Here is a 15927-nt window from a genome sequence, read left to right on the forward strand (position 1 = left end):
TTTAATATGATTTTGGCACACCCTTTTCCCACAAGGTTTAAGAGTGTGTTTATGGGACTTTATGACCATTCTTCCAGAAACACATCTGTGAGGGCAGACAGGGATTTTGGATTTTGGCTCTAGTTGTTGACTGGAACACCGGAATTCAATTATTTAAATATAAATCATAGTATTTAGTATATCATTTAGTATATCATAGTATTTCCAAGGGACCTCTGACATTTTACACATCTTAATCAAATTTGTTCCACTGTTTCACGTTCAGAATTATTTTAAGATTTGTACTCATTTTAATGTATGTTTAATGAATGTTGGAGTTATTACAATTACAAAAACGAATGCTGAATAAACATTTCACTCAGTTCTTCTTTCAAAGACACTTGTGATGCCTGTCCTCAATGAACATGCTTTTAGATTTATGTTCTAAGAATTCACTTGAGTTTCCACAAAGGGATGCATGTGATTGTGGCATTGCCCTCATTACTTTGACCTCCTTTGTTGGTCCAATAACAGACAACTGAGGTGAAGTGTAAAGGTCATGTTTGTATACACATGTTAAGAGGGCATCACTGTATAATATTGTACTGTACATTTTGTCCCATCTTCATCTTTTTTTAAAGTAAGGGAATTGCTTGCTTTTATCCTCCTCTTTGCTTGTGCAGCTTTGTTTATGAGTCTTGACATGACAGTCCTCATTCCCTGCAGGACCCCAGCCCCTGCTGACTTTGTCTTGTTGGAGGATGAGTTGTCTAAACAGAAACCAGTTGCTCAGTGAATTCAGATAGCGAGTGTGAGGCGGCAATCATTTGGCCATTACCCTTTCTGAGCTCATATGTTTGGCCTGTCATTGTTCCTTTCCAGCCCCTTTAGTCACGGCCGGGTTGATGCTTTCCTGTGTCCTCATCAGACACTGGGTTAATCACACCCCTGGGGAAGTTCCTATCTCCCATCTTTGACTGTCTAAATGATGTGGCATAGCCTTCGCTGTCATTCTGGCTGTACTTATCCAAGTGTAAACGCTTTATTATTATCTTTGGTGTTGCTAGTCACAGCCAGTGTGTGTGTCTTGGCACGTAGAACCATTATTTATGCCTTTGTGTTTTGTCCTAACGATATGTTTGGCATATTTGTTTATGAAATGAAGTTAGGTTTGCATCCCAGCGACCAATCATTATGCATTTGGCAGAATTCCCATTCAATAGTAATGGTCAGTGAGAAGTTTATAAAACAGAAGTTTTGAGACGGCTGCAACATCTAGGCAAAGAGAGCATATAATGTGTGTCTGTGCCTCAAGCTTACTGTCCCCAAATATGTCCAAAGGTATGTGGATCAGTGTCTATTTTAGAAGCATCCATGGGAATTGAATTAGGCCATGAGGTTACTGGATTTCCCCCATTGGGTAAAAACAGCTCACGTGAACAATAAAAGGAGGAAAATAAAGGAATGTGAATAAGATAACACCATCACAGTTTCTCGCCGCAATAAGTGGTGGTAAAAATCCTTGGTCAAACAGTGCATGTACGAGATTCTCAGGTGTTCTGTGTTCGTATACAAGCAAGTAACTATGATCATGCGTTATAGATGTATGCTGTCAAAAAAGAATCTGCTTTTCAGTATATACTTTAGTTCAAATGTTTCTAGCTGAGCTGTTTACTTTTGCCACCAGTTGTAAATTACACACAAATCCATGTATTGATCTGCTCTGATATATTTTGCTTTTACATTTATTCTTCTCTTCTCCGAGGTTCTCACGTAACTAAAATAAAGGTGATACTCATAATGATGCAGCCTCAGATTTAGGAGAATCGAAGGCAGCAAACAGCCTCACTGTCAGATGAGTGCAGAAGCAGCGTGTGGGCATAGCGGGGGTTGTGTAGAGGAGGTGGGGTCTGTCCCGTGTGTCAGCAGCCCGATGGATAGAACAGGGGCATAGCAGAGTGAGTATGAAAGGACACGCCGTGCAATGCAGACAGAGACTGCAGACATGCAGCAGCACAGAGCGGCATATATGTTTAAAGAGGCTGCAGCAAAGAGGGCTATAGATGAGGTAAGGAAGCTAAAAAAGGAATGGCTGCCACACAGAGTTGCGTGGTCTAATGTCTCTTTTTTTAATGCTCTTGTTTAAGTGGGTTTTTGCATTTTAATGTTTGTACTGTGTGCACGTCACAAGACTTTATAGTCTAGCAGAGGGTTTCAGCACACCGCGTTCATATTCATCACACTGCCGTTATTTTCACCAACAATTTTTGATTTTCGCTGTGACCCACATGCAGCAGTTTAACTTTATCTATGTTAGAGATGTCCAAGACATATTTGAAGGCAGTTGGCATTACTTGTTTTTCCTACGTGTGATTGTTTTCTCCAGGTGTGTTAAGAATGACATCTTTGGAAACCTGATATTAGGGATTACTCAAACATGTGACTGCACAACAACTCCAAGTGACTCTGAGGTCAAGTTTGCCGACCCTCAACATGGTCTCTCTGTGGAATATTTATTTTCTCTTGCCTCTCTCTTTGCCTCACTCGCTTCGTGCCATAGCGTTAACTGGAGAAAATGTGAAAGAAACACAACAGCCAGACAGTGACAAGGCAGGGCAGTTTCTGAAACAGCTCTCGAGTAGACCTCATGTACCCGGTTCAGCACCAAGTGACCCCATGATTGCACCCGAGGATGATGACTTCCTGGGTTCCCCTTTAAGTTGGTCCTTATCATCATCTGAGGACACAGACAGACAAGGTGTGATTGGTGAATATGGCGATTTACTGGAGAGCGCTGAGACATCTCTTTTCTTTCCTAATGAGAAGGGACCCATACCCAGACCCACAAAGGGTGCTACAGTAGATACTGCCTCCACAGAGAGAATGCAAACAATGAAGTCCTCATCAGCAAGTGTACCACCCAAGCTTACCCATGAACAAACATTAAAGAATCAGCCAGCTGAGACCAACACCGCATCAGTTTTGTATCCTAGAGAGTCTGGAGAGAATCAGCCAACATTCCCAGGCTTTCAAAATCAGATGACTGATACTCACTTACCCTTTCTTCTCCCTGGCTCACTCCCATCACACACATCAGACCAGAACTCAACTTCATCACTGCCCACTGGACCGGGGCCAGACACTCTTGGATGGACCACAGGCATTTCTGTTACCACAAAGGGAAACAGAGATGGATTCATTGATATTACAGATCTTATTTTACAGAGAGAAACTGCCAGCATGGAGGCAAAAGAAGGTAAGAGTCCTTTAATTATTTACAGCATTCCTACTTTAAATCTAAAGCTGAAACTATGCCCTACAGTGCATTTCAGTTTCCTTGCATAACCTCCAAAAACTCAGAATCCACATGTCACTGCAGTGCTTATGATATGTATTCTGCTGGCAAACACAGTTCTTTTACATTCACAGAATGGGTTGCATCACTTTCTTCAAATGTCTCTCTTTGACTCAGTTCTCTGCCCTTGTCTTTCTCATTCAAGCCTTTTAGCACAGATTCTCCAGTTCAATCTTACACTCTCCTGTTAAAGTAAAACATTTTATTCACATTGCAGTCAGCCCGCACTCAAAGGTTACTGGATAATGCAGCATGCACACTATTTACTGTACACACACACAAATACTAGCATTTACTTGTCAAAGTAAATGTTGTGTCCACAAGCATATGAGGACTTGAAAGAAATTAATAAGGAATTTGCTTCCTCCTGTGTATGCATTTAACACCACACATTTTCAGTGTAACAACAAGTTTATTGAATAACTGCATCAAGATGGAGTACATATTAAATGTACTCTCATTTTTATTAGATTTCATAGACAGCAGAGCGAAAGCCCCGCACTTATAAGTGCTCTCTGTTCGCTGCATCTATACTGATTGCTTCACTACTAATGGAGGACCAGAAATAGGACACATTCCATTTATAACCAGTAGGTTCCCTGATTCCCTGATTGCCCTATACAGCTTATTTCATATACAGAATAAGAAACTCACATTTTTTGTTTGTTACAATGTTATCATCAGTCATAAACCTCTTTCGCATTCTTACAGATAACAACATCGCTTCACTAATGCAAATTTACTTATAGCCACACAAAATGAGAGCAGGCATGAGGTCAATACTGGCTAATCAGCACACATACAGTATCTCTCTTCCTCACTTTCACACAAACACATATGCACACAACCTACTGCTCATGCTCCCACTCTGTCTGTGACCCAGTTAGATTCCCAGTTACAAGCCCGTTCTGTTTTATTATGGATTAGCTTCACACACAGCAGATTACACCCTGCTCTCTTTTTAGAAAATGAAGATTGTGCGTAAAAATAAATTTGGCCTGTATCCAGAGGTTAGATCAGCACCAGTATGTTCATTTCTCGAGAAAAAAATGTCATTATTAAAGATAATATGACACATTACCACCACACAAAAAAATAATAAAAATACACAGGTGTATTAGGTGTGAAGCAAAGCCATGCTTTGAGCTTAATGCTAACACTAGCATTCTAACATGCTCATGATGACATGGATAAAGTGCTGATGACATTGACAGTATAAAACATGGATGTAGCTTACAGAGCATTAAACCTGCATTCTAATTAATGGCCACCAGAGGGCGGCCCTATAGAAGTCTATGGGAAAAACGACTCCTGACTTGACCTACCCTGCTGAGTTCACAGGCTCAGTCACTCATTTAGAGACATATTAAAATTTTAAAAACTAAGACATGTTTAATACTATGTTTTAAAAAACCATAGCGATGTCCATCTTTTACACTGTCTATGTATTACTATACCATCATATTTATGCAAGTTAGCATGTTTGCTCGTTTGCCAACGAAAAACTTTAAATTAAGTCTGTACTTAAATTTTCTACTTTTTGGTTTTCTTTTGACATAACCAATATGGTGTTCATGTGTTTTTTATATTCTTTACAGATGACTCCAAGAATGATTCAAAAGCCAGAAGCCCAAGCCGGCTAGATGGTAACATGGACACAATTGCCACAACCTGCAAAACATTAAATCATTCCTGGACACCTACCTACCCAGAGGATTTTACTCACAACAAGCCTCTGCACCCCTTTCTGGCTCTCACCCCTTCATTTTTGGTCCCTTTGTATTCAGACTGGAACTCTGCCCTGGCTACGTGGGGATTTGCATGGGAAGCACATATCTATGGCCTGGGCTCTGTCTTCACTGTATTTGGCCTAATCTCTGTAGTCTGCCTGTTAGGGCTGCCCCTGAGGTGTCCCCCAGGAAGCCCCTACTTCACAATGCTGCACTTGTTCATTTTGGCATTTGCGGGGATCCAAGCTTTCTGTTTGCTTTACGATGCTTACAGTTACCAAGATCGCCTTTCCCCTGTTGTCTCTCTGCTGCTCTCCGAACTGCCATTGCCATGTTTGATCTCAGCATTTTCCCTGGCCTTCCTCCTTCTTTCCTTTCGTTCATGCAAGCATCTTTCACTTTCACCTGTTATTTCTGCCTCCTTCTCAGCCTTGCCAAAGCCTTGCTTGTTGCTATGTTTGGCCCTGTTACATTTTATTATCTCTTTGGGATGTTTTGGGATTTTTCAGCTCTTTCACAGCCTCCCGACTGTCATCCTGCTCTTTCCTCAGGGTGTGTTCGTATGTCTCGCCACCTTTCTCTCATGCTCATACCTCATCTTCTACTGCTTGACACAAGTCAACAGTAGAAACATTTACAGGTTAAATGACAATGGAGAGAGTGGAGGATCTCCTGAGGTGATGCGACCTGCAATTTGCCCCTTTGCTAGTGTGAAGGACTGGGGTAGGGCAGCAGGAGCTGGAGTAGGAACTTCTTTGTGTTTGTTAGGGTGTGGAGGTCTTCAGCTTTATGGGATCCTGCATGCCCTTGGTTTGGGTGGGGTTGATGGCCATGGGTTTCAGCCTTGGCCATGGTGGGGCTACCAAGTAGGCTGCAGACTCTGTGAGATTGGGGTCTGCCTAGGTTTGTCTGTCATTGGCACACATCCTCTATTCTGTAGCAACTCTAACAAGACCATAGCACATCCTAGACCAGGATCTTGGTCCCGTCTATCCGGTGGCTCTCCTTCACGAATGCTCACCATAACCTCTCAGGATGGTGCAAATTCCCCCGTCCTTTCCCAGGGTAAGCAAGAAAAGCTGGTGGCCTGTGATGTTGTAGCCAAGGAGCAGTCAGAGGTTCTTCCTCTTTACTCAATTGTGGAGTCTCCTGGAAATATACCAGACTGTGATCACAAACCCAGCCGAAGCAAAACTGTACTACCTCTCCCCACACCCCCAAACCCACCGCATAAACCTACAGCCTCACCTGAGACTCGCCTGTCATCACTGGATCATTTAAGTCTCGAGACTGACTCAACTGTGGATCTGCAGCCTCCATCTCCCATAGACTTGTCGCGCAGCATCGACCAAGCTCTGTTCAGCGAATCCCTGTTTTCTCATAGTATCTTTGGTTTCCCAAGACTCATACCTGTTTCCTCAAGCCTTTCCTTGAGCTCCCCAAGCCAAGGTACATCAAAGCAAGGGCCCAGCTCTGTGGGAAATACCCTTTACCGAACTTCTTCTTGTGGAGATGTAGATCAAGAGAACACTTTGTCCAACTCCAGGTATTCCCAACCTCAAGGCTGTATGACAGCTCGTAGAAATCAACCATTATCACCAGACCAATGTGATTGGAAAGGGAGTGTTACTGGTTCAACCCAGGGCCTTTGCAGCCATTCCATAGAAACAGGAAAGCTGCGATCACATTCATGGGCCAACAGAGGGCAAAATTTTACTCAGAGCAGCCTCCCACGTGCAATCCCCCACCTGCCATACCACAGACGTTACCGAACCCTGAGCTTAGCTTCCCAGGACAGTCGGGGGTCTGGCCGATTGGCAGGAACTAAACACCTGAGTGAAAGCAAACAGCTGGAATGGGATATGGCTGTACAAGCAGAGTTTGTCAGTGTGTGCAAACAAATTGATGCACTGAGTGTTTGCAGTGACACCATTGAATTGTAGAAAGCTAAAAAACAAAATAAAACTGGGTGTAACTGGAATACAAATTGTGTAGATTTAAGTCTATTCAGGTTAAATGGGGGAATTAAACCGTAGTCTATATGTCAAAAACGTTATATAGACCTAAAATATGAGCCAATATTTTTTGTAAATACTGTACTGTTGATATTGTATATTCAAACAAAAAAAAGTTTATAAGACTGTCTTCATTATGCTGTTTTCAGCAACCTATTTCTTCCTTGCAGTATTGCTTTATTTGAGCAACATTATAATTTTAGAATGTGTCCATTGAAATCATATGTAAAATCAAACATTTGTTTCTAAAAAAGGTAATATTTGTGGCAAAGAAGTTAGCCAAAAAGGAGTTCAATTTTTTTTTTTTTGCTTTATTTTGTTTTAGTGAAAATCCAGGATTGTGTCGAGGAAATCTAGCAGCCATAGGACAAGCAAAAGTCACAAAAGTTAAAGTTTGCGTTGCTGATGCGTTCTGTGGTTTGTGAGACATACTTGAAAGGGCTTAACTTTCTCCGCTCCCCTTTCCCGATAGTGTGCTAAAAGAATTACAGTCTAAATATATAAACCTTCTGAGGTTTCTTTGAATTTTGAGTGTAAAAGCATTAATAGGGACAAGCTGGTGTTTTTTTGTTTTTCGTTTGTTTGTTTCCTTGAGTTGTTTCTGGGTGTTTTCTTTTAACAGTGGAATATCTTTGAAGAATGAAAACAACATCATTACATTGCATGAATTTAAAGTGGTAGCAAAACAGTTTTTAAATAGTATCAAACTGTTGTTTGAAAATTTTTCTTTATTCAAATACATATACATCCAGTATATGACACAAGTTACATTAAATGAAAGTTTGATTCCTAGGTTGACCAAAAAAAGATGTTATTTATGGCATTGTTTATAATTAAGATGTGTCAACTAGTAAGAAGTTTAATTAACTGGTGACAAATTGTTGGCAAAATTAAAAATTAATTGTTGATTTTTTTAAAAACTGAGTGATACATGTAATACGTCTCTAACCAAATATACTGAGTACCTCACAGAAAAAAGGAAAAATTAAATTCATTTAAAAGTGATATTTGTAAAGATCGTTAGAAATAAATAAATCAAAACTGGAATATTGGTTTTGTTCTACTGCAACACTAGATAATCCATCTACCTTTTTTTGTGCTTTATTATTATTTTTTTTAATACTGAGTCTGGGAAATAAAGACAAATAACCAACCATTCTATATCCTGCTGTGTTATTAATGATAACCTTTTGCAAAATAGCATTTTTGGAGAATACAGCATGTACTATAAAGCTAAGTGGAGCTTTGGTTGCATAGTGACAATAAAAATGAGAATGATGAAAGAAAACAGTGAATACTCTCCTTTAAATCAAGCAATAACATTAAAATAAGAGTAAAGTTCCAGGTGAGAGTGTAAATTGCTTTTTGAAGGCACTCCCTATTTGGAGTGCTCGTTTATAAATTAAGGCTGATGCTTTTCTTGTCCCTTCTATGACAGAGCAGCACAGAGCTCACCGACACGCATCAAAGAAATGACTTGAGTGACAAAGCTGTGCACTAAAAACATTATGAGAATTTTACTCTTCTGTGTTTATTAGCACACTTCACTTGTTATTGTTATATATATGAGAGAAAGAGAACTAAAAGTATGTGATTAAAGCTCTGTGTGCTGTTATTTACTTGATTTCCCACAAAAAAAAGGGGGGGGAGGGGTAGTAAAAGTAGTAAATGAGCAAGGAAATATATGGCTGTACTCCTCTCTATCAAGCTCGGCAGATATATCATGACAAGTTTGTTGAAAGGGAACAACAGAATAGGTAATAACAGGATTCCCTCTACACCTTGACCTGAGAGGGAGAACAACAGATTAAGAGTTTGTGACCATCCTCTAAAACTCTGTTCTTTGGCTCGATCCTTTTAGGCTCTTTGAACTTTAAGAGAGTTGTTTTGGGGTCAGAGCTGGGACACCAATGAACAGAAGGTCACAGAATAGTTTTGTTTAAACTTTAGAGTGTAGAAGTCACAGGAGCTTCATGCGTTGCATTCTGATCACATGCGCCCGGTGCATCTGCTCATAGCTGCTGGGGTCGGGACGTTGGGTCCCGATCGGGTGTTTCCTCTTCCACCTGTTTCAGTAAAACCGCTTCTCATGACTACATGTGGAATAGAAAAAAAAGAGGGAAAGCATAAACTTTACAGTTAGAAAAATAAATGAAGATGGGTTTTTTTTAAGAAAGGAGAAGATGGAGGTAATGATTACTTACATGGCACAAAAGAATATCTAATATGATAGCATGAGTAATAAAGAGAAAAAGATAAGAGAGTTTTATACTGTTGAAGGTAAATTAATGGACACTTAACAATGAAGTATATCTAACAACAGCATGTTCACATACTGTCACTGGTATTAAAATGTTTAGACAACAGAAACAGGAAAAGAAAAAGACATACATGGAGAAAGAAGGGGTTGCAGCGGAGGGGTAAAGGTCACCTTAAACAAACAGTCAAACGTCAGACTTACGAGTGAAGCCCGTGGACGCCACCTTCCATCTGAGCCGACATGGTCCTCTTCTCAAACTTCAGTTCTCCAGAATACATCATTGACCTGGAGACAGATCACAGGAGGATACTTGGCGAAAGCCTTCACGTAACAAATCTCACACTAAACAGACGCACAGTTTGACACTTACCGTAAAATGGACAAACTTTTGGCTCCTATGTCCTGACAGCCATGTTGGATGCCAGCAATGAGGTAAGGAACAAACTTATGAATGGAGCCTTTGTCTTGTACTGACCCCGAAACACCTTGAGCTACCTTTACCTTATCTCCCTCACTGGGCACACAAACATAATTCACATGATTAACAAGGTAAGTTTTCCAGATTAAGTGTTTTCCAGTAAAAATCTCACCTAAAGTAGCGTTTCTGGCTGTTATTTTTCTCCATGGCATCTAAGGAGCCCATTCCTCTGTACTTTTTCAGGCGCACACCGTCGGAAAAGAAATATTCTCCTGGAGCTTCAGTAGTTGCCGCCAGCAATGATCCCATCATTACTGAGGAAGGAAAAAGACTGAATTGTTCAGTGACTAATCCAAGTATACACACAAATTTAATGCCTCCAGAAAATGAGAGAAAATTTCTTTCTTTTACCCGTAGATGCTCCCAGGGCAAGAGCTTTTACCACATGTCCAACAGTTTGAATGCCTCCATCAGCGATTACCGGCACTCCAAAACGTCTGGCATACTCCGCGACCTTGTACACTGATGTGCCCTGGGGCCGTCCACAGGCCATTACTGAGAAACAAGACCACAATGTGATGGTTGGGAGCAAAGTATCCTCAATACAGTGAAATTCATACATTTTTATGTCCCATGATTAAGTATGATCGTACCTTCCTGTGTGATACAGATAGAGCCGCACCCCATTCCCACCCTCAGGGCATCCACACCGGCATCTATGAGGTTTTTGGCCTGAGCAGCTGTCACCACTAGAGAGAGACAGAGGCACAGAAAAGTGACAAAGAAAGGCACAAATGTAGAAGATGAATTCAAGAAGACAGTCCCGAGTAAAGAAATGGTGCTCACCATTTCCTCCAACCACTTGTAGTTCGGGATATTTATGCTTGATGTAGTTTATCGTGTTAATCTGATAGACTGAGTTTCCTTGAGAAGAGTCCTGTAACAATAATAATAATAAAACAAAATTATGGGAAAATGACTTAAGATCGGTCAAACACTCATACCAACTCTGTAGTTTCATTCATCCGGTGATTATTATGAGACCAATGACTTAGCTGACTATATGTGATCCAATAAAAAATTAGAATCAAATAACAGATCAAACAAAAGTTTAATTACAATACAATCAAAACTTACCAGGACAACAACATCGACTCCAGCCTGCACGAGGAGGTCCAGTCTGTATTTGTCGTCCTCCCTGGTACCGATGGCGGCTCCACACAGCAGCTGTTTACGAGAGTCCTTGGAAGCCAGAGGATAATCCCTGTTCTTCTTCAAGTCAGTCCTAGCGATAATGGCGACGAGCTCATCGTTGTCATTAACTATGGGGAGCTTACCTGGGAGAATGAGAAAGGAAAGGCCAAATATGCTACAGTCACAATTATGATTGCTACCTATACGGCAGAGTTACTCTTTAAAGTTTTACCTTTTTTGCTACGTTGCAGTATATCGTTAGCTTCTTTTAGTGTGACTCCAGCTGGTGCAACAACTAGATCTTCTCTTTTTGTCATTGCCTGCATCAGAAAATAAACTGTGACCACACACACACTCGTTTGATATTATAATTCTTACTTTGAGTACTCCGGGAGAGTAGAAAAGTGTTATATAAGAATCAGTCCATTTACCGTTTACCAGATTATGTTCTCAAAAATATACAAATTCTTGCAGAATCGTCCACAACATTAATACACTCACTTCTTCAAGCGGTTGGTCATGGTCCTTCTCAGAAAGAAAATCGATATCCCTGGAGGTAACTATGCCGACCAGCTTGCTGCCCATCTTGCCAGTCTCTGTAATCGGGATCCCAGAGAAACCATGGCGTAACTTGGCCTCGAACACATCGCCTACTGTGTGACGGGGACTCATTACCACTGGATCTGTAATAAAGCCCTGCTCAAATTTCTAGCAAAAACAGAAACACGAATGTCGAGTGGGATTTAATTTCCATATCAGATGGCTGTTAGGGGCTTCATAGATCAAAAATGATTTCATCAATCTAATTAGAGCACATGTGTGCAGTGACTTTTTCTGTCTCACCTTCACTTTGCGCACCTCATTGGCCTGGAACTCAGCAGTGGAGTTATGATGAATTATTCCAATCCCTCCCATCAGCTGAAACCAACCATTTAGAGACAGGAGTAAGTAAGTGAAGAAAAGCATCATTTGAGCAGTACCTACTCAGCTACTAAGTGTGATGTATATAACACTCTGCAGTGTTTGTACTCACTGCCATGGCGATGGCCATGGATGACTCCGTGACTGTATCCATAGGAGATGAAATGAGAGGCGTCTTCAGGGTAATCTTTCGTGTCAGGGCTGAAGTTAGATCCTTAAAAGTTCAATGCATTTGGAAACAAATTTATCACCTTATACTGCAACACTGAGGTCTACAACAAGCGTTTTAGCAAATTAAATAAGTATTTCTTAACTGGCTCATTTGCCCTGCAGTGAGCCAGTTTGGACGCATCAGAAGTGGAGTTGCTGTACTAACCGGGTGAGTGTTTAAAGGACCCAGGTGGCTTCCTCGAACACCTGCTCTCCAGCAATAACCCATGTGATCTAGTCATGAAATTAATTTAATGTTCCAGCAGAGTTCAAAAAGATGAACACAGTGCAAGTCAAATAAACAACCCCGTGCTCATGCACCTTTAACTAAGCAACACAACAAAGAGTTAGGGACTGATTACAGCAGCACCTTAATAACAGCAATATAAAATATAATGAGTTAAAGGACACTGTGTTTGAAGCACACTTAGCTCACTTTGCTCGTGGCAGTTTTCAAAGGAAACTATTCCTGTGTTGCCATTCACCAAAGCAGCAACCTCACAGGGATTATAGCAACTAGTGTTGTGACATAACCCATGTTGAAGAACCCTAATCCCAACTACATCACATCACATGAGCAGTACACTGAGAAAGTTTGAGCAGTAGGCTATGTTTAATATATTAGACAGTATGATGACACTTACCACCTCATCAGAAGTGAAATCTATGAAACCGGGGAGGATCAAGAAGTCACTGAAAGGGGAGAGGTGACAGAGAGATAAGATCATGACGACTATGAAGTACTGCACAAACTAAATTAGAAATCACTTTTCAGTGGGGTCACATCAGTCATTGCACTGGTCAGCGCGTCGATTTGATCTCAGCTCTCACTGATCACTACATCATCACATGAGTTGTTAGCACTCATGGGTTGGATGCCACCTATCTTCAAACTCGGCGCTCATTTTGATCTCAGCTACTCACCTGTAAAGTTTTGTGTGTGCATCTTCCACTGTTGCGATGCTACCGTGCTGACAAACTCAACACCACCTTTTTAGTGCTTCCTGCTATTGCAGGTGTCGCCAGGACCACTTTTTGCCATGAGGAAACACACAAAGACTTAACTGAAAAAACAAAACCAGCCTCACTGTGGCGACTGGTAAGCAGCATTTAATGTTAATAGTGACATTGACTGACCAGCAAAACACTTGTAAAGCTACCTCTTATAGTTGTGTATGTGAACTATATGTTTTGCAGTCACTCCTACACGGCAACATTTTATTTTATTTTATTAGCTGACAGTAAGCAGAAATAATCTGTCAGCAGCACACTGAAACGTTCTGCATTTATCCTCTGCACACTGATAAACCCTACACATAGCCCCATTAAGGAAACTACCCTGACAGCCATTAAAGCACTGATATGTGCAGGACACACACACACACACACACACACACACACACACACACACACACACACACACACTCTCTGACAGACACTGCTTTTAATGTCTGTAGCACCACTCAAGACTCATCCTTGAAAGTAGTATTATGCGTAATAATCCCCCAAATAAAACCTGAGCAGATGTGTCATTGCTGATATTAATAAAGATTTAATGGAAGATATGACATAACAGTGTATATGTGTGTTTCTTTAGGTGCATGTGGATCTGTGTCAGCATGTAAGCAATGCCATGAATGTGTTTGTGTGTGTGAGGGTTGTTTTGGGGGTTTTGTTTTTTTCATTTTAAATTTAGCATTTCTTACTTGTACGTAAGTCCGTCACCGATAGCAAAAAGTTGTTGTGCTGTGAGTCCATCCTCAGGAACGTAACCCGTACCCCCGCTGATCAAGTAGTCAGCCATGCTGAAATTTAAAAACACACACACACTCATCGTGGAGCTGAGAATATGAGTTAGCCACCACCACATCTAAATACTGAGCGAAATACTGGTGTATCCCAATGAAAAGACAACAGCATTATAGACATATATATAGCTTTAAATTTACAATAATTTGTTCTTGTTGCAGATTTTATACACTTAAGTGAATATTTTATTATTCTGTCCATCACTTTAGCTGATTGAAAAAGGTGCACCTAAATTAGGAGAAAGTGTATTTTTACTAAAAATAAAGGTATGGTTGGTTAGTCAGCAGTTAAATTCTGAATCCATTTCAAAAAGCATGTGGCTCATCTGTCTCTGTTACTTACAAACATACTGTAACTAGATCCTATTACAAATGTTGGAGAGAAGACAGGAAACGCAAGCAATAGAGAATCCGTCCTTGTCAATGGAAACTCCTTCTATACACCTATGACGGCAGTACAGTAGGTAAGAGGATTTGGTAGGCTGCCCAGGTAGCTGATAAATGAGCTTGTAATGAGCACAGCCAATGCAACTAGAAAGTGAAAACAGCTCAGTTGCTACTGGAAGTGTAATGTTTACAAGTTATACGGCTTCATATATCACATCTGCACATAGAAGCTTGTGATGTTGCAGCGTGCGAAGATTGCTAAGAGAGTGTGACACTGACCTCTCTGGTTCATACCCAGCTTGAATACGCGTAGCGCTGTATCGCTGGGCTGCTGTCTCATATCCATGTCCATGTAGCACAGGGTGGGCATATCCCCCATACGGGTGAGGTTGCTCCCCATCTCTGTTTGAGGGCCGTGGCCGTGCTGGTTCCATGTCTCCAACAATCCTTCGGTAGTCAATGAGGTAGCTGTCCCTTTCTCCATCTCCAAAGCGGTCATAAGCATGACCTTCCATCTCTATGAAATCCAGGGCTCTGACCTCCACGGTGCCCGACCACCTATCACGCACTCTTTAAGCACTTGTGACTTGTTTCATACACACAAATACAATCACACCTTCACGCTGCAAGTAAACAGTGGCCTCAGCAAACCCCGGGAGACACACTCTAACGCAGTCAATGCTTTGAGTGCATGTTCACACAAACACCTTTCAGACACACCTGATATGGGAGTAAGCTATCGTGCCGCTCGAGACTTGCAGATGACAAACCTGTAGGAAATAGAAGAAACAGCAACAAAAGATCCTAAATAAATTGTCCAAGGCTGAGTTTGTATTCCGGTTAGTTATCACTTATCCATGGAGGCCATTAAGGCCCTCAGACAGTGGATAGTCTTTTTTTGCCCACCTGTTGATGAAGGTCGCTATCGTGGCACAGCAAATTTAGATCTCCTGTATTCTCCCCAGCAAAAGGAACAAGCAGCCCCCGGGGAGGAGAGTCAAGCCTTGCGTAGGCAGCAGAGATTCATCCCCCTGGAGGTCCAAACTTGCTTGGTTATCCCTACGGCTGGGAGCTTCTCTCTACTCTATTCTCCTGATGCCTGCTGAGCTTAACTCTGTTTCTGACAGCAGACGTCACTCTCCCACAAAGAGGATTGGGAGCATTAATGCAGAATGGGGTGGGGTGAGATGGGTGTTGGGTGGAGTGTAGGTAGTAGTACCGAGGAAGAGAAGGATGGGTCAAGATGACACTTGAAAACACTTTCCTCACAGGAGATTACCATGTTGTGACGGTCTGTGTTCGTGTGTGTGTGTGTAGACAGAGCTGTGAATGAGACAAGGTCGAACCCCAGGATACGTACAAACTTCCTGTCTTTGAGAAATGAGACAGAGAATAACTTTTAAAGACGTAATGCTGTCTAATTAGTTTGTCACACTTAAATTTAGGAGTGGCTTGTATACCGTGGCACTATTATTTATCATGGCAGTATAACAACAGAGTTCTATAAATACTTTCTTATATTATGACGTTTTAATTAATAAAATTTAGCAGATCAACATCTTTGAAATGTCTGTTCTGGCTGCTGTGGGAGCTTTTTAATCTTAAATCGTTAAACTGTTTGGACTGTTCATTGAGAAACAGTAGGAACTT

At 41.2% G+C, this 15927-nt stretch overlaps 2 protein-coding genes across 4 annotated transcripts; one reads left to right on the forward strand and one right to left on the reverse strand.

The window, feature by feature from the left end:
- Positions 1–1945: 1945 nt before the first annotated feature.
- On the forward strand, positions 1946–8237 carry prrt4a (proline rich transmembrane protein 4a; the record flags this gene model as incomplete). 2 transcript variants are annotated; one of them, XM_082540443.1, is made up of 3 exons in its annotated part: positions 1946–2047; positions 3077–3235; positions 4933–8237. In XM_082540443.1, the coding sequence occupies 2 exons, from the start codon at positions 3220–3222 to the stop codon at positions 7005–7007; spliced, it is 2091 nt and encodes a 696-aa protein (XP_082396569.1). In that variant the 3' UTR covers positions 7008–8237. The 2 variants fall into 2 exon arrangements, with proteins under 2 accessions (XP_082396569.1, XP_082396568.1); XM_082540442.1 differs by lacking the exon at positions 1946–2047 and having other exon boundaries at positions 2473–3235.
- Positions 8238–8684: 447 nt separating this feature from the next.
- On the reverse strand, positions 8685–15400 carry LOC309710726 (inosine-5'-monophosphate dehydrogenase 1a-like). Of its 2 annotated transcripts, XM_082540444.1 has the most exons (17): positions 15184–15400; positions 14557–15047; positions 13789–13887; positions 12727–12775; positions 11985–12086; positions 11795–11869; positions 11453–11659; positions 11184–11271; positions 10895–11094; positions 10604–10694; positions 10411–10506; positions 10169–10312; positions 9930–10071; positions 9710–9853; positions 9541–9624; positions 9284–9300; positions 8685–9172 (listed from the first exon to the last, which is right to left on the reverse strand). In XM_082540444.1, the coding sequence occupies exons 2-17, from the start codon at positions 14790–14792 to the stop codon at positions 9069–9071; spliced, it is 1878 nt and encodes a 625-aa protein (XP_082396570.1). In that variant the 5' UTR covers positions 14793–15047; positions 15184–15400; the 3' UTR covers positions 8685–9068. The 2 variants fall into 2 exon arrangements, with proteins under 2 accessions (XP_082396570.1, XP_082396571.1); XM_082540445.1 differs by lacking the exons at positions 14557–15047; positions 15184–15400 and adding an exon at positions 12249–12316 and having other exon boundaries at positions 13789–13841.
- Positions 15401–15927: the final 527 nt, after the last annotated feature.

The sequence above is a fragment of the Aulonocara stuartgranti genome, assembly GCF_965226115.1.
Source record: "Aulonocara stuartgranti genome assembly, chromosome: 7".
Lineage (NCBI taxonomy): Eukaryota > Metazoa > Chordata > Actinopteri > Cichliformes > Cichlidae > Aulonocara > Aulonocara stuartgranti.

What these genes read in the sequence shown, in the direction of transcription:
- LOC309710726 (XM_082540444.1), bottom strand. Translation starts at nt 14,792, where the DNA reads ATGGAAGGTCATGCTTATGACCGCTTTGGAGATGGAGAAAGGGACAGC. An exon ending in ACAAGTGGTTGGAGGAAATG is followed by an intron (nt 10,507 to 10,603) that starts GTGAGCACCATT and finishes GTCTCTCTCTAG; the next exon opens with TGGTGACAGCTGCTCAGGCC. An exon ending in AGCCAGAAACGCTACTTTAG is followed by an intron (nt 9,854 to 9,929) that starts GTGAGATTTTTA and finishes TTGTGTGCCCAG; the next exon opens with TGAGGGAGATAAGGTAAAGG.